The sequence below is a fragment of the Diprion similis genome, chromosome 2 (genome assembly GCF_021155765.1).
Source record: "Diprion similis isolate iyDipSimi1 chromosome 2, iyDipSimi1.1, whole genome shotgun sequence".
In the NCBI taxonomy this organism is placed as follows: Eukaryota; Metazoa; Arthropoda; class Insecta; order Hymenoptera; family Diprionidae; genus Diprion; species Diprion similis.
The window spans coordinates 16,283,274-16,309,526 of NC_060106.1; the positions used below are offsets into that span (position 1 = coordinate 16,283,274).

Consider the following 26,253-nt stretch of genomic DNA (forward strand, 5'->3'; position numbering starts at 1 on the left):
ACGGATACTGTACCTCTCCTGCACTACTTGCTGCTCAACCTTTTTACCTGCACTTCAGTCTCAAGAGAAATACTGGCGATTTTTCATCAAGTAATCACATGTATGAAAAAACCTCTTTCAAACACCTTCTGACAAATTTATGTCCGACATATTTTTTGCTGTCGAATGCTTACTATGTTGCTACAGGAATACAAGTCAGTTTTAGATTCCCGACACTGTGAGATCGTGAAACGAATTGTCGCATAGATCATTCAAGGAATGATTCAACGGGATGTAGTGGTCGTAAATCGGTTCAAAATATGACGGAGCTTCCACCTTCTCGGATGCATTTTCCGACGATCTAATCAGAATCCAATATGAATTATCGTAAAACCGTCCTTTCGAGAAACAGAACAACCTAATCAACCGGGATCCGACCCCCATCCCGACTCAGAAGTAAACGGCGAACACTCGAGATCAGGTTCCAGAAGCATTATAGGTACCGTAACACGGGTGAAAAGCGGTCGGCCAAAAACCGGGCAGATTAATCGGGCCCCAATGGCAACGGCACGTGCAAGCCCACAACTGGCGTCTTACTACTTTTTCGTGGAACTTGGCCCAGGTTGGCGGACGGAGTCCGGAGGTCCGGTCTCTCATACTCCCGGTGGAACTTTGACCAACGGCTAACGCGCAGCAGATCGCAAGCACCGTAGGATATTCCTTCCGAGACAGGGTGATCAATGGGGCAAAGTCGTCGATGTATCGATGCGGACGTGGTGGTCTTTGGCGCCGAGGAAGCGGTTATTTCATCGCCCACGGATGCAACAGCGACCGCGGAGTGAGTGGGAACACCTTGCTATCCTCACCGGCTGCGTCGGCGACGGGGGACCAGGTAGGGGATGCGGAGAACCAGGACGAGACGAGAAGGGGGTCGGGGAAGGCAGGCATCCAGGCTGACACACACCCACGCCGGTATTCTGGGCCGAAAAATCGGAGAACGCCGTTCTCTTCCGCGTGGCCTGCAGGCTCGATCGGTTCTCTCTCCTTGTAGTTGGCGGCCGGGGTTCCGGGTCCCGGTTTTTCGCCCTCAAAACGTCGCGATTGTTCAACCCGGCGTCGACTCGGCGCTACAGAACGCGAGGGGTCCGCGCGCAGACTCGTTTTACATTTTTTTCACCCGCACCTTGGTTTCCCGTTTCGCCTCCTCCGCTTGTTTCTCTTCGTACGCGAGTTAGGATCGCCTCGTGCGTTTAGATGTGGTTGGGTTAGGTCAGGAGCTGCAGTATAGGTTAGGCTTGGCCTCCATTCTCTGATGGTGGGCAGCGTATACATTGATTCTTCTGGATCCCGTCGCAATAAATCCCCTCCCCCCCCCCCCCCCCCTCAACCTCCTCAACCTCCTGTTGTAGAACCGCCGTTTATTCCATCTCGGTGGTTATTAGAGGTGCGTAATGCACGCGGAATGTCTGTCGGGATATTCACGAGAGAGAGAGAGAGAGAAAGATGGAGAGATATGTAGGAGCACATGGAGTATGTAAAGAGAGAATCGCTGCGAGTCCCGTTCGTTCTGATTTTACGTACATTATTCGCTGCTGCATGATCGTATTATATACATTTATACCGCACACTCGATGCTATCTCGCCGAGAATTTCTAACAAATTTCACCGTCTCGGTGTGTACGAGATCGCCGCTATCGACCGGCTTATCTAACTCTAAGCTTCGCCGCCTGCGAATTATACTCCCAGCACGATCAGCCCGAGTATTACTCACTTAGTCTTATCGTCGGTTGATTACGCTCGCCGCCACGCGAAAATTATACGTATTAATTTTCTACCGCCGCAGTGTTTTCGCTATGTCGGCTTATACGCTATGAACGAAGATTTTTTGCCCCCTGGTCATATGATCCGTGAAGAAATTTGAATTCATGATTTATTACCCGTGCAGGCATTGCTGTTGCTGCTGCTGCTGCTGCTGCTGCTGTGGCATGCTGGACGCGCTCCTCCAAGCTGTGGTAGCAACTCTGTAACGACCTGTAAGCCGCTGTAACTTCATGTTAAACTTAAAGGCACGCCCTAGTTCTACAGTGGGGAACAACTTGACCAGCCTGGCTTTGATGCACTTGGTTGCCGCTCCGCGATGCACTCTCTGAACCCAGTGTATTCTAATTAACGTCTCAACTTCGCGGTCTGCTCAGCAACAGTTTATACACATCGCGTTGCGATGGAGTGGACTAGTGACGCGTTTCCTGCGAAAACTGCAGGTGACTATGGCGAGGTCTATTGGTTTCCTTGTGTAATAATACCGTCGTAAATCATGTCATAGATTTGAAGTATTATGCACATTATATACACAATTGGTCGGCGTGTTTGTATGTACTTGTTCATCGGGAATTTTTTCTTTGAGATAGCAATGACACGCCGTTTAATAATGCAAGTTGACCCCATGAAATTGGAGAATCAGAGACTGTAAATCTAAAATTACGTGTCGTTGAACCTGAATAAGTAGTATGTAAAGAGACTTGTTGCGTCATTCAGTTCAATAGTTTTCAGTCTGAACAGGCTGCGCAACATGAAGTGCATAGAGAAGAAGCTCAATGTACTCGTAAGTGGTGATACGAAACTTCTCAGAATTAGATCTCAGCGGTCGGGACAATTAATCGAATGTCGGAGGAACGTGTTTAAAAAAAAAAAAAGATACGAACAATTATATCCACCAAACAAACTTTATTGAGACTCATTGCCATGCGCCATATCTACAAATTCTCTACAACAGTAATTATTTTTCAAATTCTGATTGGTATAAATTACTCTGAAAGATCTACGAGGTTACTCGAAACACATTCGTACGAATAACGTGTCGGTCGGGAATCAATTTTCATGAAAGCTCTTTGTTTGAAAAATTCCGGATTATTCGTCGTTGGTGTGTAAGAAAATTCGCAATATACAATCCGGAGGTTTCCATTAACAAATGAGAAACTCATGCATGGACACGCGATCCGGTGCGAAGTGGTTGGTATATAGATCTAAAACGAGATGGAAACGTCAAGTCAGCAGTAAAGTGGCGGGATCGGTCTCTCGGGGTATCTGGTTAAGTTATACTTAGGCCTTGGCTGGATGCGTTTGTGCGTAGAGTGCAAAGGATCGACTTATCGTCTCACAATCGCGCCACGCCGCCGGGGCGACGGGTGGTGGAGCGGTGCGATGCGTGAGACCGGATGTACTGACATCTCGCAAAACTGCGTGCATACGTGCGTGCGTGCGTGCGATGCGATGCGATGCGATGCGATGCATGTGATGCATGCGATGCAGAGTCGCCGATGGAAGAGTGCAACTGTCATGTCGTCGTCCTACGGTCACCCCTTGTCCATTGTCGTCGAACTGGGTCACCGAGGCACTTTGTTAGAAGCCTTGTTATTTAAGTAGGCTTCTGTATTACGGACGTGGAGCATAAGGAAAGCGTAACTGATGATGATGAAGAGCTCGGTGCGGAGGATGACGAGGGGAGCGGAACGCGGGGAGGCTTGCCGAACGTGAGATAAGAGGAAAATAATGGAGGAACCTTTTGTGTCTTCTTTCTGCCTTGTGTAACACTCACTCGGCTTCCAGCGCATTTCTATATGTACATATTATTATTTTTTTTCATTTGAATTTCAACGGTCAAAAGACTGCATGACATATTTTACGGTGCTGCGATAACTGAATGAGTTACACCTTTTGAATGGGCCCGTTGCGGAACTCGTCGTCTAAAGCGTTCACGTCTTAAACCAACCCGTCTGCATGCAGCGAGATCTAGTCTTTGTACAAACCTGTTGCACGAGACTCGGTACGCGGTACAAGACTAGAATCGCAAATTATTTTTATCAGCATCCTTCACTTACAAACAGACTCCGGACGATATATTTTCATCCTCGTTTTTGTCAGTTACGAACCTGAGATGCAGTTGGAATCGGAATTTGGCTAGGACAGTTGATTCGAGTCCGAACAGTCGTGATTAAATAATGTTTCAAATTGTTGCTAATTACGAATTACGAAAGTCTCATTTCGTAGTGCCGTTTGGTCTCCTCAAAGTGTTTTCAGCTGGTAATTCATTTCCCCTTCTGTCGGATTATGGTTGGATCATAGGATGAGTAGCGACTATGATAAGTAACAGTGGATTTTATAGTAAAAAAACTTCCCAGCCGCTGTTGGTCCCGATAGCTAGACGAGAACTGCGCATAAGCCTGCCAGTTGTACGTATACGTGGGAGTGGTTTCTGGTGCTAGGAAAAAAAGATTTCTTCTTCACGAACCGTGTCGCAATTCGCCAACAGCATACTGATGGTATACACATGAAGGTAAAAAACTAATGCCGACATCCCGTAACCTAGATCAAAGTCGAACGAGTTCCTTCAAACATCTGTTTTTATAATAATATACACCCATAAGGAGGAAGAAAAGAGGGGGGAAAAAAACGAATGCAACACATTTTTGGAAGTATTTCTTGGCCAAAATCAGAAATCGATTTATGAACGCCGGTTCTAATCACTATAATAACGTGTAACTGCCAATGAATTATGTCGGTCGGACATCCTTTTCTCGACTCTACACGTATTACGCCTGGGTCAAGTGTCGTCTGCCTAAGAAGTTGCGTGCGAAATCCAATACAGGTATTTCCGTCCGATTTTATGATCCCCTTGGTTCTTTCTAGTTTCTGGTCTGAGGCTTCGTTTCCGTTTCCGGAGAGTTTCGCACTGTCAGGGGACTCGGGTCAGGATTCAACTGCGATCTTTCTCAAAAGCTGATTAGCCGGCTCGGCTTTACCACAATGCTGCAATGACTAGGCGTGCTCGGGAACGACGCGTTGCCACACCGAGAGGCGCACGCACGCACGCAGCCACGCACGCACGCATGCACACCTCTTTACACCTCTCTTCCTTCCGAGCGGACTCCTCCTCGCGCGGTAGGCTTTGCGGGAATTTTACCGATGTGCCGAAAGTTGGGAGTGCTCCTCTCACTGTCCAGCGAGCGGTCATTGGTGCCGCGTGTCTCGACGCAGGTCTGCCCAGTGCCCTAGTGACCAAAAGCCCTGTTCACAGTGCGAGTAAACACGGCGTCGAGTTAACTCGCTTCTAACTCTTTTTTTTCCGCCGATTCTCGTTCAGTGATCCGTTCACGGTAATCGACGAGTTGCCTATCGACTACGTTCAACGATTGTGCTAGAAGAAAAAAAAAAAGGAAGAAAAAGGAAACACTGGAAACGGGAAAAACGCCAGAGCGTGACCGCGCAAATTCGCAATATTGCTAATGCGGCCGTTTCGCGACACCAGTTTTGGAGGTTTCTTGCCAATTTCAACAACAAGACCAACGCCAATGTTCGTACTCGTGTCAACGACTTCTAGTTTTATAACAATGAAATGATCACAGTGTGTAATATCCGCGAGATACGCATGGATTGTTTCTCATACACATAAATTTGTTTCGATACAGTGTGCTGATACTTCGTATAATTCTTACTTAAATTTGCTGAAAAATTTCTGCATTCAAGTTGATCAGTGAAGTGGTGAAAAAAAAAGTTTCGTGAAACTGTTTCTTGTGAGACGAATTGTTTGTTAACGTATAATAGTGCACGTTATAAAGACTGTGTGCGATTGTTCGCTTAAGCAACCTTTGATTGTAATCAAATTTTAAACCTGATTCCCCCCCTCCTCTAAGTGTTGACGCTAATTTATGCCATACTTCAAGCAAGTGCGTTCAGCACGCCAAGATGATTGCCGGTGTAAATAGTTCTCTCACAAATCCATCCGACGAGAGGTAGTCGATGATGATCCTAGCCTCATCACTCGCTGCGATTATGTTTAACGAGACGACCGAGATGAGACAACCGGTCTGAAAGTAACCAACACTGCAGGCTAACAACACGAGGCAGAAAAGTGCATGAATGTTCGCTTGGATAAATGGAGGAATTGCTAGCTGGGTTGTTGCAGGCACCGATTCTTCTTCCACCCAAGTAAGAATGATAAACGACTTAAATCTTCTCGAAATTATAAAGGCTTTTGTATTTGACAGTTGAAAAAAAAAAAAAAAAAAAAAAGAAACTGAAACACAAATCGACACGATATTTCATTTTCTCAATAAATCCTGTATCTTCGGTTACACAACTTCTCCTGTCGTAATTCGAAATCGTGCATCTAGCCGTTCGGTGGATAGGTGCACCTTGTCTGTCCCACGAAGATGAAGTAAACAAAGTTTCACGTGTCTTACGAACTCTCTAACGAGATTTTAAGTAACTCCTATAGACAGAGCAACTCTTGTTGTATAAATTTACCTTTCGGCCGACGTTTCGTCAGATCAGTTTTTATATTTGAACTGACGAAAATTGACAGGGTTCAACGACAGGATGAACAGAAAACTCTCGTTCACCCGCGAAATTTATAACCTGTCGATTTAGGCGGCGAAAAAAAATTCGGTTTCTACCGATCGCGGGTTTCATTGGGCTTTAGCAATTTCTTGCGCATACACGAAGTAAAAAGTTTTCTGGGGTTCGTTCGGTTTCACCTATACGGCTATAGCTAATTAAAGTGCCCTCTAAAAGTTTCGCTTTACGAAAGAATTGCCCTTGGAAAGCCGTTCGAACGAATCTCACCCTCGATTTACGGTTCGACACGGTGTTTATTGCGAAAAAATGATGAGTTCTCGGGCAGAACGGACCCAGATACCCAGTTGGCAACGGGAACCAGGTACAATATAGTAGACAGAAGTGGTTGTTCGATATATTTACTGCATCTCCCAGACATTGCGGAGTCGCCGTCGGTGCAGCAACGGTTCTAATTGAATACCGTTTTTATAAACATTGGATCTGATCTCGTTGGATTGGCTGTCAGCCGTGCTTGTCCAGTCAGGTCCTCGGCTAAAAACGGCACGTGCAAATCGTTGCAAAACGTACCATTTGTACATGCAAACTGGCGAGCCGAACCGCGGTCACCTGTGTAACGTATCCGTTTCAGGAAACCGATCGGCTTCGGTAAAATCGTAAAATCATGCCGCCATCGCGGCAGTTGATGCGGTCATTATACTCACTCGTGATAGCGCATGTATGCCTACCTGCGGTAGGCGCGACTTGCTGACTTACTGACTGACTGAGTGACTGACTGACTTACTGTGCTGCAGCTCGGCTAGCTGCCTCCGCAAGACTCGGTCTAACCGAGTGGTCATATTATATCGGTGTGTACGTAGCCGAGCCGGGTCAATACCCCCTAGATATTCTCGGCCTTTCCCTCCCCGCCGAACCCCTCTATCTACCACCTTCTCTTTCGCTTGCTCTTTCGAATCATTGATCAGACCGCGACGCCGATCGGCTCACTTCTCGCCCGTTGAAACTCCTTCCCGAAACCGCGATCCTCCAACAAATAGGCCAAAAGAGGTGCTATTAGGATTTACACGACGTTTTCTAAGACGTTCGTGTATCGTACGTCGGTACCGGGGAGGGGGTGCAGAGGTCAAACGGAGCGGCTAATCGTGCAACTTGTTGCTCTAGGAAATAGGCTAGGCTCGTTTAACCTGGAAACAAATCCCGCTGGGTCTGAACTGTCGCACACGATTATACTCTTCGCGTGTAGAAATAAGGATGTAACAACGGCTCGTGTTATAGGTAAGGCCTTACCATACGTATCGCAAAGGTGAGTGGGCTGATATGTGCTTATATCGTATCGATCGGACGTCCCGCGGTGAATCGAGAACGCCGTCCTCTGATCGACTTCTTCGAAAGCACTTACGAGTTTATTTCCTTTCTTCCGCCCTGTGTTCCCTGCATCCTGGAGTTCGAACGGAACTCTCCGGATCTCCGATAATACACTCTGTGCATCCGCAATTGATACGCTAACTGTGGACGGTGCATTGTAGCTGATGGAAAGGATATTGCGGTTGAATTGCGGCTACGGATTCAGGTATATCACGCAGGATGGTAATATAGATTCAGTTTGTACAGGAAATTACGAGGATCGGTAGACTCGGCGAAATGTATTTTCTCGATGACAGAATATCAGTTTTCTCTCGGTAAAACGATTTACTCAAATTATATAAATAAATCTGCCAGGCAGTTACTTATCTATGTAATAAATAGACGAGACTCGACGTGAATGAACGCACACTGCACTTGGCTCGCGGCTCCACCGAGACTCCTTGAGATATATATATATATATATTCAAATATACACTATATATTCGTTCAGCAAAAGTTTACTCATCGCAAACGAGTTGGTTGGATTGAGGTAAAACATTTTCGAAAATCCTATTCTTTTTTCTTATACTCAAAGTACTAATTTGCGCAATGTTGGTATGTATACGTATATATACGCGTTTGAATTAAATCGCGTGACTCAACGACAGGTATTTTAACTTATCGACATATCTCGAGGCTCACGAATGTGCGTATATTATAATACTATAAACAGGGGGAGTTTTCATCTCGCGACACACCTGTACAAGATGTATAATTTACAGAGAACGAGTCCCCCGTTCCTGCGGATCGTTCGTTACACGATTACTTACCTACCGCTTCTCTCCTCCGATCGTTGGGTGTAACGAACCGAGTAATGAACGAACGCAGCGACACAGTGTATGTGGCGCGATTAAGTTTTTGTCGAACGTTATTTCGATCCACGCGGCTGCTGTATAGCCGAGTGGCAGATAGACGAACGTGAAACCCGTGTAGGAACACCTCCACCTGTATACAGTGTACTATAGGTGTGTATGTATTATACACACGTACAAGGTATACGCTATAACACTAGGTGCAGGTATAATCGGCCGGCGGCAAGGCGATTGACCCAGATCTATTGTAGTTGTTCTTTAACAGCAGAATATTGAACCCGACAGAATTCGCGCGGACGATGTTTATTCGCCGATCGGCGGCGATCGGCCGACTCCCAGTTTTATTTCTTTTGCAATCATATCGCGAAACGAAACGTGCATACATGTATGTATATATTATATATAACGCTGTAGAAAACTTTTCGGCTGATCAATTCGCAATCGATTATTTCCGCCTTCGGCCGAGCCTCTGGGGGCCGCGAGTTCTCCACCGTAATCGACGTGGGTAAGTGAAATTTGCAACGGCTGCACACAGACGGATTTGAACGAGGAGTAAACCCAATTCAAAAACGCATTAAACCCGAAGTATAACAACGATTCTTCTTACTCCCCGCAACCGCACGGCGCGTCCTTTTCAACGCTTTATAAAGACACATGTACAATATATTGCACTCGCGGAATTACGTTTATCAATTTGCGAGCCCATCCAGCACGTGCCGATATAGCTTCGCAAACGCCGGTCTCACAGCCGTATAACTATATAACTAAATATGCATGCATAATACGCGTGTAGGTACAACATTCGCCGCGTCTGTCGCGTATTATAATATATATATATATATATATATATGTACGTGCGAAACACACATGGACGTACGCGAATCGAGGCTAAAGTGATATCGAGAGATTTTTTTTCTTTTTTTTTATTCTTTCATATTTTCTTTTTTTCTTCCCGACCGCGGATGTGTTATTTTTATTTGTTTTTTTCTCTCTTATTTTTATTATTATCTTATATGTGTATAGTTGTATACGTATTTATAACGTACATGTGTATTTGTATATATATATATATATATATATATATATATATATATATATATATATATTTGATTTTTTCCTTTCTTTCTTATTCCTTGGATCCTTTGAATAATAATCCCGTTACTCGCAGCGTTTTCACCGTTTCACGCACTCGTCGACGGCTGTATTTTATTTCACATACTTTGCACGTATTCGCGTTTTAATTTGCAGTATTGGTGTAAGCTAGCGGGGTATCGGGGTTCCGGCAAATATCACGTTACGCGAAAAATTCGTATCCGTCCGTTTACGGTGGTAAAATTAATTTTTTCTTTTTATTGGGCTTTATTTTTTCACCTCTATATCGTACCCGTAATATCTCCAAACGCTTGTCCCCACGATTTCACGTATAATACGTTGGCATGTATATTGCCAACTGTAGAAAAACATTCTATTTTTTTCTCCATTCGTCGAACATTTAATTCGTTCGAATTCGTCAGCCAATATAATCGATTAATCAACCCAGTTAAACTTGTTTCGCTTCTTGTTACCGGCGTTCGGCCAATTACAAAGTCTGTTTGGTCCTTTTTGCACGAACATCGCGCACGTCCTCATCTCCTTTATACATCGTGCATGTATATATGTATATATATATATATATATATATATACATTTATATAAAGTATGTTAACACGAGTAGCTGTGGAGGAATTTTACCTGTAAACGAAACCCGTCTCTGAGAACCGGAATTTATTGCACATAAAAGTGTTCCGGAGAATTTGAAATTTTTTTTTTCCATTCCGTTATCGTTCTCGTTTTTGTTTCTGTTTCTGTTTCTGTTTCGGTGTTTGAAATTTTTACAATTCCTCCAGCGCGGCAGCGTCACGTCACGTCCGCGTCCGTATAATAACTGGTGGGCCAAATTCATCGGTTCGCACGGTCCGGGCGGGGAAAATAAATTTTGCGTCACTCGCTGAAACGCGCAAAACGTATACGTATCCAGTAGCGGATGTATTTGCGCCGGACGATGTAGCGATCGGGCACGTAGCCGCGGGAGGTCGCGGAAACATAAAGTGCTTAACGCTGCTGGAACAACGTGCGGGGGGAATATTTTTGCATGCGTGCATAAATCGGGTCGCGAATATATACGGCGAGTGGGATAAGAGAGGAGGAGGAGGACGGACGGACCAGTCACAGGGAGGATGTGAGCGGGACATCGGGGGCGGCGAAAAGATACGCGTGACCCAGTTTTCGCGTAATTTTAGGAGGACTGTTTTTGGAACGATAGAGCTACGCTTTATACCCTATAACAGTAAAACAAGATCTCAATGAATTTGCAAATCTGCGGAAAGCCGTGACTTCCTTCCTTAATTTTTATTAAAAATCGTGAGAGGATTTTCTTAAACTTGACGAACGAAATCTGACGAGAGTTTCTTACGGCGGGTATAATTACACTTGAATTTGAAAATGAAAATTATTGACAACACATGTATAATCGAGGACCGTTTGTCAAAATTTATACCGCATATGTTGTTTGCTTTACATAATTGGTGCGCAGGTATAATGATAATAACGAGTTGAGTTTCGGTGATTGCACTTTTGTTAGACCAGCACGATGACTTAACTGATGCGATAATTCGAGGTCTCATTGGGTACCTGGTAGTTTTATGTTTACATAACTCTAACTCTTTACTGTATGCGGCTCGAGTATCGGGTTACAAAAGATAATTAAATTTAGGTTCGAGTTACAGTTCGCGTGTGGCTATCACCGATTTTCACCTGTGTGGGTAAATATATATTGTATACCATATAATGTACAATATTTGCACGCATGTATAATGTATGTATACCTATGTATCTATATATACAACAAAGCAACGTCAACTCTTCGTATAAAGAAACTCCTTCCACTTTGCACGGTTTTAATTACCGCTCTCAGCAATTATCTTTTCAATTTGTTCCGTTATCTCACTCCGCGCAAAGATAGCCGCGACACACACGTAGGTTTCTATTATAATAGTTACCCGTGTATAAATATATAATATCCCGCGTACATTTGCACGTATGTATTATATTTTATGATAGTTTTGGCTCCGTTTCGTGCTGTATTAATTTCTTCTCGTTAAAACGTATTATACACATTGAATAGGATGTCTGCATATTATTATACCTACCGCATGTATTGTGTATAATACCTGTCTAGATTAGACAGAGTGAAGAATTCATTCTACCACTTAGATTTGTTTTTTTATTCACTGCACCTAGTAAAATCATCACCGAATCCTTTGCCAAATTATGCAAAGTAGAATTTTTTGCTTTTCATGCTCGAAAAATATTCCGTACAATCAAGAATCAAGTCTATAATTTCGGAATATAAATCAGTTATCAGAAAAATAATTATCCAGACGTTTTTATAGTTACTTATATGCAGAAGTCATTGGAATGACGAAAGCAAAAAAGAATCCTAAAACTGAGTCTTCTCGAAAATTCGTCGGCTGAAAATAGATTGCTCTCCCACTGATTGAAAAAAATTTCTCCCCATGCATAAAATTCGTTGGAATTCCTGGCAAAGGAGCAAGAGGGCGAAGATAGGGGGGGGGGGGAGGTGGGTCACGAGGATGACCCAGGGTGAGAAAAATAAGCCCTCTTGAAGGCACGTGCCGCACCATCCGCGTTCCTTCCAGAGTCGTTGCTCTCCTCGAGTGACGTGATTCCTAGATATAAAAAACAATATTAAAAAAAATGTATATATACATACATATATGTATTGCGGTATAAATGAATTTGAGAAACATAATAAAAAAGGTAAAAAGAAATAGAAAAATATCCCGTTCGCAGGGAATTGTTATGCAAATTAATTGGCCTTTAGAGAAACGCGAGCGAGTACGCGTCTCCTAATTGAGGGAGGGATCAGCTGTAGGCTGATCACAACGGTGATCCCGGAGTCCCGCGGTCCCAACGTCCCGGTCCCTTGGCGATCGGCAACAGCGCTATCAGGGACACGCGACTGCCTGGCGCCTTCGCAATTCACAACTGCAGGGGCCAAGCTGCGCACCGTCAGCGGACAATGACTTTTGACATTAAGGTTTGTCAATGTTGACAGTGCGACACCGTCCGATGGCCGAGTCCGTTTGGTGTGGCGTAGAACCAAAGCCGTCGCCGCGAAGTGCATTACAGTCGTGCTTTTCACAGGCAATGAACCACACACACGGATCGACTTGTGGGGCGTTTTTTTTGCCACGACACTAGCGTTACGCAATCGCTATGAGCAGGGCTTGGCGATTGGTCGGGAGTAGACCGTGTAGAACCAGGAAATGTGGGAATGATTTTATCTTCTTTCATTCTCTTTCTTTCTTCCTTTCTGCTCGTTTGGAGGAATACATTTAGCGGTCAAGGCTACAAGGTCGCATTAAAATTACAGCGACATTCTCTCTCCCGTCAGGAATGGATGGCGCGGTTCGAATTACCGATCGACGGGCTTCTTCTCTGGCGAGGCGGTGTCCTTCCTTGCCCAGAAGCACAAGGTCCCATCTTTCCGTAACTTCTCATCGATACCCGCTGCCTTCTCATTCCGTGAGTACGTGCGGTGCCTTGCCACAAGACCGTCCGTTCGTCTTCCTTAAAATTCAAACCCACTCCTCTAGAACGTGGCGAAAGAACGAGTCAATTTTAGATGGAATGGAAATCAGCTGATGATGGTATCCATCTATCCAGCGGTTTGGTAACCGCGCCTCGGGCTTTAAAAGATTATACGTCGCGGAAGAAGGTCCTCAACTTTGCAGGCTTCGAAAAATTAAATGCTCTGAAAGAGCGTAAATGCATCGGGCTAACCACCACGAATTAAGGTCGAGATCGTATAAAATGTAACTACATGCTGATCATTGGGTATGCCATATTTCTCTCTCTCTCTCTCTCTCTCTCTCTCTCTCTCTCTCTCTCCTCCGTCATAAACCAGAACGCGTTATAGTGCCTGAAAGAGAACTTCACTTTGCGTAGCACCTACTGCTCCCCGATGTATCAGAGTCAACACGTCGTTTCTGGTGTTTATATACCAGTGTTGATGCATTTGGGTGGCCAGTCAAGGTTCGAACGACACGAATTTGACACTAAATAGTCGTGCAGAGGCTGCATGTGCGGGTCTTTCATCCGCCATAGTAGAGTGGTGGGCTTGGGCGTCGTCGCATCGACGTTCCAGCGACATGGACACCGCAGTCATTTAAATACGTACGCGTCCGCGAGTCCGAATGCATTCGGTCGCGTTTCATCAGGCGGGCCAAAGCTCCAAGTCGTTTGACAATGAGCGAAGAACGGGGGGCGGAACGGCAAATGTTTTAAAGTTGAAGTTCATGTACTACCGACGGGTTCGTCGACCCTCTGCGGTATGACGCGACTCGTTCACGTTGTGAATTTATTGTCTCATACGGAGTCGTTGCTCGGGAGTTGTTTGCTTTTTCCGTGTATATACAGTATACTACACATGCCTATGTGTACCGTCATTCAACGCAACACTTGCCATCCACTTCTATGTGTGTTCGGATACTTCTCTCGTGTGCATATCTACCCGGACCCGACGGACGATGGACAAAAGACGTAACAATTAGCTGCATTCATACGTACGGACGGGACACACCCGGTTGTATTCCATCGCGGACCGTCGGATAGTACCGATCATGGTCATCCCCTGCAGGTACACCTCATCCATTCGTATTTCACGTTCACGTACGCGCTTACGTTAGTCGGTCACATCCAGCGCAACTTGATTCCATCACATTCAATCCTTTCGTAATATCGTGAGTTTTCGTCCAACTCTCACGACTCGAAATCCGACGCAATTAACACTGTCTTGTGATGAAGAATTTAGAGGTGAATCAAGCTGATATGTCCTTGCGTTACTCTTTGTTAATCAGGATCGGTCGATACGCGGGCTGCTTCGGAACTCAATTCGTGCTAAATTCGACATGAACCACATTTTCCAGTGTAACCTATGATTTCTAAGTAACGGATTCTCTCCTGTCTTCGGTCGTTGCTTCGATAAAATATCGTCTCGAAGATTTCGGGAATTTCTATGCCTCTTCGGAGAGGCGAGTGAAAGTGACAGACCAGCTCGGTATGCTCGTTATGTGGTTCACTGGGATTCGGGACTCACGGATCATCGGGCTTACGCTTTGAGGTTGAACAACAGATTGCCCCGAAGACGCTACAGAGGTTTTCTGCCTACGGTTGGATGGCTCCACACTTGTGTCTACCTACCCCGAACCATCCCAATAACGAAATTGTCCATTCAATATTGAACAAAGCCCTTTCGCCGAATCGATGTACCCTATCTCATTTCGTCTGGTCGGAGTTACTTGCGTCATTGCCGGCGGGTCCCTTTTCATCGTGACGTAAAAATTTTTATTGTAATAACCCAGCGTTCCGCCTGCTGCGGACTCCAGATTTCTCCAGACTCACGTGAAGTTTCAGAGGCCCTCTCTTTGTGTATTTCCCCTCGCCAAATCACGTGCAGTTTCGCAACGTCTGAACTTGACGTACGAAATGATACTCGTTACACGATCAATTTGTTTATTTTATGCCCATTCAAGTATCTATGTGGTCCCTCTACGGTTACGCAAGTTGGATCCGCGCCGGCGTCGTCGACTTTTTCATTCTTATTTTATCTCTTCATTTTTGTTCTACTTTTTCAGAGTGGAAAGTTCGGCGCTGCAGCTGGTATGTCCGCTGGAGTCACGTCCCGTTCAACTTGTCTACCGGAATCTCCAGGTGGTCAAGGACAAGAGGGCTCTCCTCCGAGACGTCTCAGGGGTCGTCAAACCGGGAGAGCTACTCGCCGTCATGGGACCATCAGGTAATGCAATTAACCAATCCGGTTCGTAGCAACGTAATTGAATCGCTAACGAGCCACGCGCGGCAAAACTCTTGGAGAATACAGCGACGACCCGCCACTCCGTCAATCAAAGACGCGCAAAGTTTACACTTCCAATATATCGCCAGCGACAAAGTTCAGGGATAACTCGAAGCAGCTTCTTTATTGATGTTTCAGCGTCGAATCGTCGCGTTTATTGCGTACCTTTTACCGTGACGTATAATTCCAAGGAGTGATTGCTTTGATTTTCGTTTGCTTGATATGTTTCATTATTTTAAAATCATTTTCACTCTTTCCTTCTGCTCTACTTCTTTCATCTCTATTTTTAATTACACTTTATACTGCACGGGAGAGAACTCCCTGAGTATGTTTACGAAACTCGCGAACCGATTTATGGCTGATCGGAATTCCCGGTTAACCCGTCGTCGACCAAACTATCTTAATTCAGTGAATCGCAGCATTCAAACCGACTAGCTGAACTCTATCCGAAATTGATATGCGCGGTTCTTGATTAATTGAGCGTGGACTCGTTTGAGAGATTATAGTGTCTTCTTAGACAGAAATTACATCAATTTTCTCATTCTGCACGAGTAGACATGTCAAGCTACAACGCTATTAAATTTCCGAAGAAAAAAAAACTGTTGAAAATAAATTGAAAAACATGATTAACGCGCTTCAGTGCAGTATGCATATCGTTTTATCGTTCGACGACTCGTGTACACGTGACCAACGATGATGAGAAGCATTGATTATTTTCTTGCATAACAGGCTGCGGGAAAACAACGCTGCTGAATTGTTTATCCGGACGAGTCGGTCTGGACGGCGGTGAAATTTGGCTAAATCGAGAACGTCTTACGAAGAGGTGGCGCCGAAGGATATGCTACGTTCAACAACAGGACGTCTTCTTTCCGGATCTCACCTTAAGACAGACACTCGAGGTTCGTACTATCAAAGGTTACTAATTTTTTCCCACCGTTAAATATTTCACGGGCATGGAGTCTCATGTCGCAACCATGCATTAAACATCGCACGTTAGCGTCTGATATTCGCGAGGCAGGTGTTTAGAAAGTGGGATGAATTATCTTCTCATTCGAGATACATATTTCTGATCCCTTGGTAACTCGTGTAAGGATAACGTGTCAACTTATGTTATGACGTTGGTAGGTATCCGGTTTAATGCTATACGTTCGGGAAAACTCGAACGTATGAATATATTGATTTATACATAGAAGTATGTTGCATATAATGCAGGCAAGAGAAAGTGCACGAGACACAAAACTCTTTCCTATCCTCGTCGCGGCTGACTAGTGTTCACTCTGTCCAATATTGGTATACACACGGTGGTCGAGAAGTATCAATTATCATTAACGATGTGTCATCCTGTGTTTGACGATCATCAGGATTCAGACAGACCCTTTATTCGCCAATAGCTTCATCATTCCGTTATACCTATGTAACGCGAAATATGCGATGTAAGAAGAGTTATGAGAAATGTGGGGACGCGTTGAGCCCGAAATTGCATTTGCTATGCACGGTTCAATTCTGCTGAAGATAAAAATTGTCTCGATGAGTAACGTAAAAAAACGTACGTTAATAATGAAAATTGTAAAAAGAAAAAAATAAAATAAAAAAAAAAAAAAGGACCGTATGGAACTGTGGGATAGTTTTTAATTTATTTAGAGCATTACGTGCAGATACATGTATACATTGATACGTAAAAGCTCGCGAATCTTCTGCATGCGAACGACCGTCCCTGTCCTGATGTACCGAGTTGGTGCAGAGAAGTAGGGTGGGGTGGAGATGGTGTGACGTCATAACTTTACTCGGTCAGTGAACCGCATATATTACACGTTTCAAAAAGTTCTGGCATCATCATCGCGAGATACCGATCCTCGCCTGTATAGCACACACTCATGTATAACGTATGCTTGTGTGAAATAAGTATTTGTGCACCCGGCGTAAAGATCGCTCGTATACCTATATATATGAAACGCAATATTCGATATACCGCGTTATTTTACAGTCGTGTTAGCGTCGTCCCCTGCTCTTTCGTTATCCTATCTTTCTATTTCGCACTCTCTTTGGCTGACGGCTATTTTAATCGACCACCAATGCGTACGTATACACGCAGAACCCAAGTAGCTGATAGCAATTAATTGATAATTCATTGCACGCACGCATCATGAATTACCAAGAAAACAGCCTCTGTCCGAGATTGTGCGATGTAAGTGTACATACGTGCATGTGTATATTTATATAATCTATAACCGCTCGTCTAGACCACATACAGACTAATTTCCCACTTTTCTTTCGATCCTGCTTCTATCCATCTATTTATTTAAAAAAAAAAGAAAAAAAATCCACCTGCCTCCGACGACAGTCGTGATCTAAGGCAGTCCTGAATCTTTCTCCAGCTCTATAATATCTCACTACGTTTCGCGTTTGCAACAGATTGCACATGTATACCTATGTATACTATATATCTGACACACTCGCGTGGTGCGATGCAGTTATGATTATGTTTATACATACGTATATATATATATATATATATATATATATATATATATATATATATATATATATCCTCAGTAATAACTCTCGCGTTAGCGCGAATAGTATAAGATAAGGAATATTCTAGTGGAGAGAGAACGAAAGGAAGGAAAGGAGAGGAGGGTGTTATAGAGAAGTAATGCGAGCAAGGGCTTTGATAAGATTGCAGGGCGCCATCCTTCTATAGCATGTACGTATCTCTATAATACGCGCATACTCGTACAACCTACACCGTAGCTATGACATAGGTTATATACGACGAGGAGTTCTAGCTAGTTGTAAAGAGATAAGTGCAGCAGGTCGAGCTGCAGGGGACAAGTTGGTTGTTTGATTGCATGCGCTGCTGCACAATGTTGCAGCATATATGAGCCGGTGTTGATATATGCAACTGTTAAACTACGCGGATACTGCATTAGATGAACAACGGAGAATATCTTATTATTGTTATTATTATCATTATACCCACGTATACATATATATATATATATACCTACCTTTCGCATTGTTCATGGCAGCGCACCCTTCTTCGGATTGCGCCTAATTCCATCATCCTGCGCTCGACGACGACGACGACGACGACGACGACGCAGTCGGTCAGTCGCCCCGCTTTTTAGTTGTTACGCGCTGCGCTAACGCCGATGACGCGCGTGCATCGGACGGTCGCGTCGTCGGTGCAACGGGAAAGCAGCTGTTAACGCTTCCTAACTCGTTTCTCGCTTTTCTCTCTTTCTCACTCTTGTGCGCGTTCGACGCGAGACTTTCGCGCTGCGAAACCTCTCTTTAAACTTCAAGAGAGAATTGCAACCCTCCTCCGCCTCTTCGCTTTGCGCTAATCCCTGGACCCGCGAACGACGTACGGTACAATTGCTCGTTGCGACACGCCTCGATGCACTTTCTACACTGCATCTGCACCAACGCCCGATTGGCGGGGCGGGGGAGAGGGAGGGGGGAGCTCCCTATTATTCACGCATGCATTTACTTACACCCGTCTGATCCTTGGTTAGGCAATTGCTTTCTTTCTTACTTTATTTATTTATTATTATTATTATTATTATTATTTTTGTCATTCTTGTTTTGTTCGGAGAGAAAATTCACTTGCCAAGAACGCCAAAGACTTTCGAGACGATTTGTTTTGGAAATTATTACTCGAATTGTATACGGTTGTGGGTCTAACGCAAAAGAAAAAAATAAAAATAAAGAGAAACAACAGAGAAGACCAGAAAAGAAAGATTATAAGGAGGGATGATAGAGTAGTGTGTTACCATTGGTGTAATAAATGAATGATGCTGAAGAGATATATGTATAATACGTGCGATGAAAAATGCAAAAGTGAAATATTTTAATCGCTTGTGCAATAGTAAAAATAAAAAAAGATTGTTTTTTTATTTTTGTATTTCCTTCTCCGCAGTACCAGGCTCGCCTCAGGCTGCCAGACACGCTTTCACACTCTCAGAAGATGCAGTGTGTAGACCACATAATCGAGGTTCTTGACCTCTCCGCCTGCCAAGACACAAGTAAGTATGGCTCCCGTAAACCAATAGCCTCTCTCTGCAGAAAACAAAACATTGTCAGCCCTGCTCGTACGTTACATCTGCAAATATATGTACAATGTTAAATGTACACCCACCGTGCATAAATATACACATATACGACATGATACGACACATTGTGCAAAGCTTCCAAGTATACACCGCTCGTCAGCGAATATTGGGGGCGTTGTAATGACGGAACGACGGACCGACGGACCGACGGACGAAAAAACGAAAAAAACGAATCGAAGATCTCTCGAGCATCGGAGCTGCTTTCTTTTCTCGTTCCCGTCCATCGCGTACCTTTTCTCTTTCTTTTCTTACAAGAACCGCACTTGACCAACCGTTCTTTGTTTGATTATTTGTCACAGTTATTGGAGACTATACGAAACGAGGTCTTTCTGGGGGCGAGAAGAAGAGGACAAGCATCGCCTGCGAACTTCTCACCAATCCTTCTTTGATGCTCCTCGACGTAAGTATACATATATATGCATATCAATTCGATTCAGTTCAATTCAATTCACATTCACCTGAGTTTTCACCTTTCAAGAGGATTCAGGGGAAGAAAATACGAATTCATTCACTTTGCGAATTCTTAGCGAGAAAAAGTGATGTTTTCGGTTAACACAAGGATTTAAAATTAGCGTCACGAAGCGTCAGACCTTCTGATTCAGTTCATATTCATGTAGAAACGAACAAATTACTATTACCTTATAGGGTAAAACGTACAATCACTCATCGGTGATGAAATTTGAGTAGGGATTGTGTTTCTACTCGTCAGAATTGAATTCTTCATTGTACGAAGAGAGTAAAAAATTTCATGAATAAATTTGACTGACAGTTAGAGACCCTGACAATTGAAAATTGGACCAACGATGCCTCATAAGTTGCCTCGTGCCTTTCAGCTGCCGGATTCTAAATCAATTGAACGAACGTGTAGCGGGTCGCAGAATCAGTTACGTCGAGTATAGATCTAATCCTCTTGTATACCGAATTATGAGAAGCGAAAAAAAACCATCGCCACCTCATTGTTACAGGGTATTAAAATTATTGTACCGTTTAGTTTTTGCGCGGCCTGATACACCCGCACACGTATACGTTCGGGCATATCTGCATACACGTAAAAGTGGCCGGCACAGAATCGTGTGTAGATCTACCGTTAGAGATTGAACGCGTTCCTGATCTCGTTTCGAGTCGCTCCTATCAACGAGGAGGCAGCAGACGCACACAAGGATCGGGTATCGGTCAACACTGGAGTAATCGGGCGTGGGTGTAGATCTACCTAGGCTGCTGCTGCCGAGTATCGACGAATTATCAGGCATCCGGTACAACGATCCTCTATGTTGGCATTTAGAACGGTAGATTGAACGCTGCATACCTAGTATTGAAACCTACTACCCACAAGATTAATCAGTGTCATTCACCGGGAAATTGCAACCTACGTCAAACATGTTTCACGTAGATAACGAGCCGAGCGAATACATATAACGCTCTCGACTCTCTACCCGCCTTTATGCTTTTATAATAATATAACTATTTGAAAATTCAATATATATTCGCTGTTTGATATGCGAAAACTGTCAATCATCCATTGGCTCGTGGAGAAACTGCGTTGTACTCGTTATTTCACCATCGATCTAACGCACCCAATTTGCAACGTTGCAGCACGCGTGATGCTGTGCCTCTTATTTTCTCTGCATTAGAATATTGCGAAAAAGATACACAATTCTATTAGTCTACGAACGTTTATTGATTGGCAAAACGTTGTGCAACCGTAAGCAACTATCGACAAGGTGGCGAAAGCTAGGGAAAACCGGAAAAAAAGTTCAAGAATTGCGTAGCTTATCCCTGTAAAAAATGCGATGCCTTTTCTCAGTCACTACCAGTGCGAAAGGTCGGAGGAGAAAATTTGCACGATCCGATCGCGATCCGAAAAACATGCGATGTCCATGAACCGGGTTTTGAGTTATTAACGTGTCCTCGCATGATCTTATCAGGAAAAAGAACGAGTTGTAGGTATATCAGGCGAAGAGATACGGCAGGCAGCAAACATTCCAAATATTGACCATTATATGATATTATTTGACGAATGTGCGCAGAATTTGTCGGTCTTGTTTGCTTTTTTGTCCTTAGTTTGACATTTCGGAGGACATTCATCGGCATTTGGTCGTCGTTTTAGTGACACACAGTCGCATCAAAGTTTTTCAGCTGTCGAAACACAGAGTCGTCGTCGTCGTCGTCGTTGACCGATGTCGACTCACTCTGTTGATTCAGTCACGATATTGTATTCCTTTCGAACGACAATCTTCCCGCAAGCGTCTTATCTCAATTATTCAAGACGGCCAAATGAAAATGCATAATCATTTTTTTCTACCCTTCAACAGGAACCCACGAGTGGACTCGACTCCCATTCGGCCCAGGCTCTGATCTCCCGGTTGAAGAAGTACGCTGAACAGGAAGGAAAGAGCATCGTCGTCACGGTCCATCAGCCCAGTTCGCGAATGTTTCACAGCTTCAACAAGCTGCTCCTACTCAGCAGAGGACAGGTCGCATATTACGGGTCGACGACCAACATCGGCAGATTTTTCTCCACCATCGGCCTCACCTTACTCCCACATTACAACCCTGCTGACTTCATACGTGAGTTGAAATTGTAACATTTTTGGGGTTACGGAAATTGAATATGGGTTCGTCGAGCAATAAGGGTGGAAAAATTCGTTCAACTGCGATACGTGTTTTCAGTTTAAACTTTAGACTGTTTTTACAATGATAATGTTGGTCGACGCAGCAATCTTATTCATTTTATAACATATGAGACGCTTTACATGTCTTTTATCTATGATGACTGTACTAGATCATTAGAAAGGGGGGCGGGGAACGGGTGATTTAACCCTTGCAACAGTATACTCGGACTATTTGCTATTCATCCATCGCTGCAAGTTTGCCGATCGAAGCTTCATGGCACGAGAGCCACTTCAGAATGGTATTTTCCACTCTCACTAATCCCATGTTATGCGCCTGCGTTACAGTCGAACAAATAAAGGGACCGGAAGAGGTTCGAGAGAGGATAGTGGCTGCGGCTAGGGCGGCGAGGCAGGGAATCGACTGCCCCTTGGAACTTCGGCCAGACTACAACCCCAGCCAACATCCGCTCTGCGATCATCTGATCCATTATCACGAGCACCATATCACCCACAATGGTAAATATATGATATCGTTAAGAGAAAAAACCCTGCGAACGACCGAGTATTTTTAGATTCGACCTTACGTTTGTCGGACGATGAGTTTTTATTTCCGTAAAATTTAGACATTTTTATATCCGGTCTGATATATTTTCTTTATTCTTTTGACACGAAGCCATGTTCGTGCACTTTGTAAATCTCTTAGCGTATATTTTAGTCTTTTTTGAAATCAATGTGACTCAGTTTGTTTTGGACGTTGCGTTTTGGTATCAGGAAACGGAGAATGCAAGGACATTACGAACGGAGGAAAACTGGATATGTGTGTGGTCATTGACACCCCGAACCACAACACCAGCAGTCACGTTTACAGCGCGATCGGTAAATTATGCATTTGACAAACCTAAACTAATACTACTACTACTACTACTACTACAACCACCACGTACTACATTACTAACACTAGGCTAGAAGATCTGCTATCGGACCGGGAAGGGAACGATGCTCAACGATATAACTTGCGCTCAGCGATGATCCTCTGTTATTATTTTCCGAAAACTAACCGCAGACTTTGATGTCGTTAATCGTGACTAATACTTACATGTACTGCCATTATCATTTGCTCCATTTCGGCTGAACATCTCGCCGTCTATAATCATCCTGCGCAATTCTCTCAGTACCTGAAATAAAACGATTTTCTCTGTTATTGCCTCAACAGTAAAGGAGGATGACGGAAGGACCCTTTGGCTCGATACTCAAAGTCACGCGAGTAGCAGCACAAGTTCTTCGGACGACGATTACTCCTGGCATTGGCCAACGAGCTTTTGGTCTCAATTCAAAGTGAGTTAAAAATGCGCAGTGCCATTGTAACTTCCATTTTCGAATTCAGACACCGTGCTTGTCCGAGGGAATTCAGGCGAGATTCGTCGTCTCTTCGTCCCTTGCAATAATTCGACGCATCGATTTCTCCAGGTACTGTCCGAGCGGAACTTCCAAGAGGCCAGACCCAGGATGTTGTCTCGCCTGAACTGGCTCCAGACAGTAGCCTTGGGTCTTTTGGCGGGTCTCCTTTGGCTTCGTCTTCCGAGAACGGAGGCCGCCCTCCACGACATCCAGGGATGGATGTTCTTCAGCACGACTTACTGGATGCTGTTCGCCCACTTCGGAGCGCTCTCTAGCTGTGAGTTGTTTACATTTGATCGAAAAGTTGGGTGTGCAACGAGTCTGATTCCTGTTCTCTTTATCGATCGTGTCTAATTTCCTTGCCCCACGCGCAGTTCCTCCCGAACGCGAGGTAATCAACAAGGAGCGTCTCTCGGGATCGTATCGCCTCTCGGCTTATTACCTCGCCAAAATGGTCGGCGAGTTACCGTTGACAATCACGCTTCCGGCGGTTTATCACATAATCAGTTACCCAATGCTGGGTTTTCACAGTCCGGCTGTGTTCGTCACTCTACTGGCGTTTCTACTGCTGAACACAGTCGTCGCCCAGGTAAGTTAAGAGGGTTCTTTAATTATCCACGTTATTCATTGCTCCCTGCCTACGATCAGCGATCGTCCAACCGTTCTTTTCGATTCTCTACTTCAGAGCGTGGGCTTCTTCGTGGGTGCCTGCTGCCTCGACCTTCAAGTCAGCATAACGGCATCGGCGCTCTACACTCTGGGGACGCAATTACTTGGCGGGTATCTCGCCACCGCTGTACCCCCGTGGCTTGCCTGGGCGAGGTACGCCAGCATGGTTCACTACGCCTATCAGAATATGCAGATACTCGAGTTCGGCGTCGGGGAACCAATCATGTGAGTCAAGCTCGTCCAGGAAACCCTCCTGATGCTTCTTCTCAATTATTATAAAAAGAAAAAAAGGAAAACAAAAAAACAAAAGTGAACGTAGCTAAATACATCGTTATTTATTTATTTATTTTATCGAATCTTATCACAGGTGTGCTCAGCCGAGCAAATTTTCCGAGTGCAAGAACGGAACGACGATACCGGTATCGGCGATCTTAGAGGGACCGGGCGGTGCTGCCGGTCCTGGATTGCCACTGTGGGCGAACACTGCGGTTCTATTAGCGTTCCTAGTCGTGTTCAGGACGCTAGGATACCTAGTTCTACGTTATTATCGCGTACCCAAGTGAGCGTAATGATGAAACGCCACCTAGAATCCAATTTTGTACACAAGTTTTCACGGATCTTTATTATATAATATACTATATTGATATCACTGTTATAAATACGATATAATAATACGAAGATATAGTACTCAGCAATACGATTTAACGGATAGTAACGCGTTTGAGGGTCCGATTAGGTGAAGAAGTAAAAAATTATCATAGACGAGACAGGGAAAACGATATTTGACGTTGTCGTAATTTTTTTTTCTGTTTTGATTCCTTATTTTCTCTTTTTATCGTGGCAAGAAGAGTACAATCATTGAGTATTGCTATAGCGTGAAAAAAAAGAAACCAAGAAAAAATAAAGGAAGGCAATTTGAGGAAAATACGAAAAAGTATGGAAAAAAAACATGCTGCAAATCGACTGACATTTTTACGAGCGATGGACATTTTTAAATGACTTTAGGATAGGCTTAATGTAACTCTAAGTATGTAATAGGTATATCATAATACATATTATATGAATAAATATATATATAATAATATAAGACGCGGAGAAGCGTTAATAGTGAAACATTATGCTGCCAACTTTACAATAGTATCGATTCTCCTTACATTGCATATATTTATATGTGTAATGTGAGTAGTATATAAACATGTATATCACGTAACTTGATCACGGGCTAAAAGTTCAGAGAAGAGAAGAAAAATATCCAAACTAAACTGAAAGAAAAAGGAGAAAAAATAAGAAAAAAAAATCAACGTATCCGTATATTAAATCAATAATCTGTACGTGCATATGTATGTACTATGTATGTATGTATGTATGTGTGTATGCATGTATGTATGTGTGTCAGTGTGTGTGTGTATACAAAACAAATTGTACACGAGTGGTATAAAAAGATGTGATTTCGTTTAGCCAATTGCAGATGACAAATAAACAGTGAAAGCGAAAGACCAATTTCAGATGTTTACCTAGATCCTCGCCGGATTTTTAAGGACGTTGAGATGATGTCTCGTTCGCAGTTCACTTTGTTCTGGCACTAATAAGTCACGTCACCGATGCCACTTTGATTCGGATGAGATAAATCGAAGTGTTTAAACTTCGTTCTCACTTGAATTCAATTCGTTTCACTTGACGCATTAGATCAAATATTACTCTACGTATATACATGTATATGTATCTATATATGTAAGATATATCTACGTACATAGTAGTAGACCTACCTAATAATAATAATAATAATAATAATAACAACAACAACAATAATAATAGTAATAATATTAATAATAACAACAACTATATTATTAATGATAATAATATCACATCGGACCGTTTAATATTATAAAACAATATGAACACCTTGCTGGAATATTTAAACGAGCGAACACGAGGAAAGAAAACAATTGTTTAAACAAAGATTTGGCTGTGTAAACATTGTAATAATTATTAATTTT

At 43.7% G+C, this 26,253-nt stretch overlaps 1 protein-coding gene across 3 annotated transcripts in view; it reads left to right on the plus strand.

The window, feature by feature from the left end:
* LOC124416595 (ABC transporter G family member 21) overlaps nt 1–24,992 on the plus strand; it is a 112,540-nt gene extending 87,548 nt beyond the window's left edge. Inside the window, exons 1-13 of one of the 3 annotated variants that reach the window (XM_046897800.1) lie at nt 5,653–5,964; nt 15,245–15,405; nt 16,192–16,361; nt 19,385–19,490; nt 19,877–19,977; nt 21,890–22,145; nt 22,535–22,705; nt 22,961–23,065; nt 23,403–23,524; nt 23,657–23,864; nt 23,962–24,176; nt 24,273–24,481; nt 24,624–24,992. In XM_046897800.1, coding sequence (XP_046753756.1) covers nt 5,912–5,964; nt 15,245–15,405; nt 16,192–16,361; nt 19,385–19,490; nt 19,877–19,977; nt 21,890–22,145; nt 22,535–22,705; nt 22,961–23,065; nt 23,403–23,524; nt 23,657–23,864; nt 23,962–24,176; nt 24,273–24,481; nt 24,624–24,819 — 2,073 coding nt within the window. In that variant the 5' untranslated portion in view covers nt 5,653–5,911 and the 3' untranslated portion in view covers nt 24,820–24,992. Of the gene's footprint in view, nt 1–5,652; nt 5,965–15,244; nt 15,406–16,191; nt 16,362–19,384; nt 19,491–19,876; nt 19,978–21,889; nt 22,146–22,534; nt 22,706–22,960; nt 23,066–23,402; nt 23,525–23,656; nt 23,865–23,961; nt 24,177–24,272; nt 24,482–24,623 lie in introns of those variants that run through there. The other 2 variants (XM_046897799.1, XM_046897801.1) reach the window with 2 other exon arrangements.
* The last annotated feature ends 1,261 nt before the right edge of the window (nt 24,993–26,253 follow it).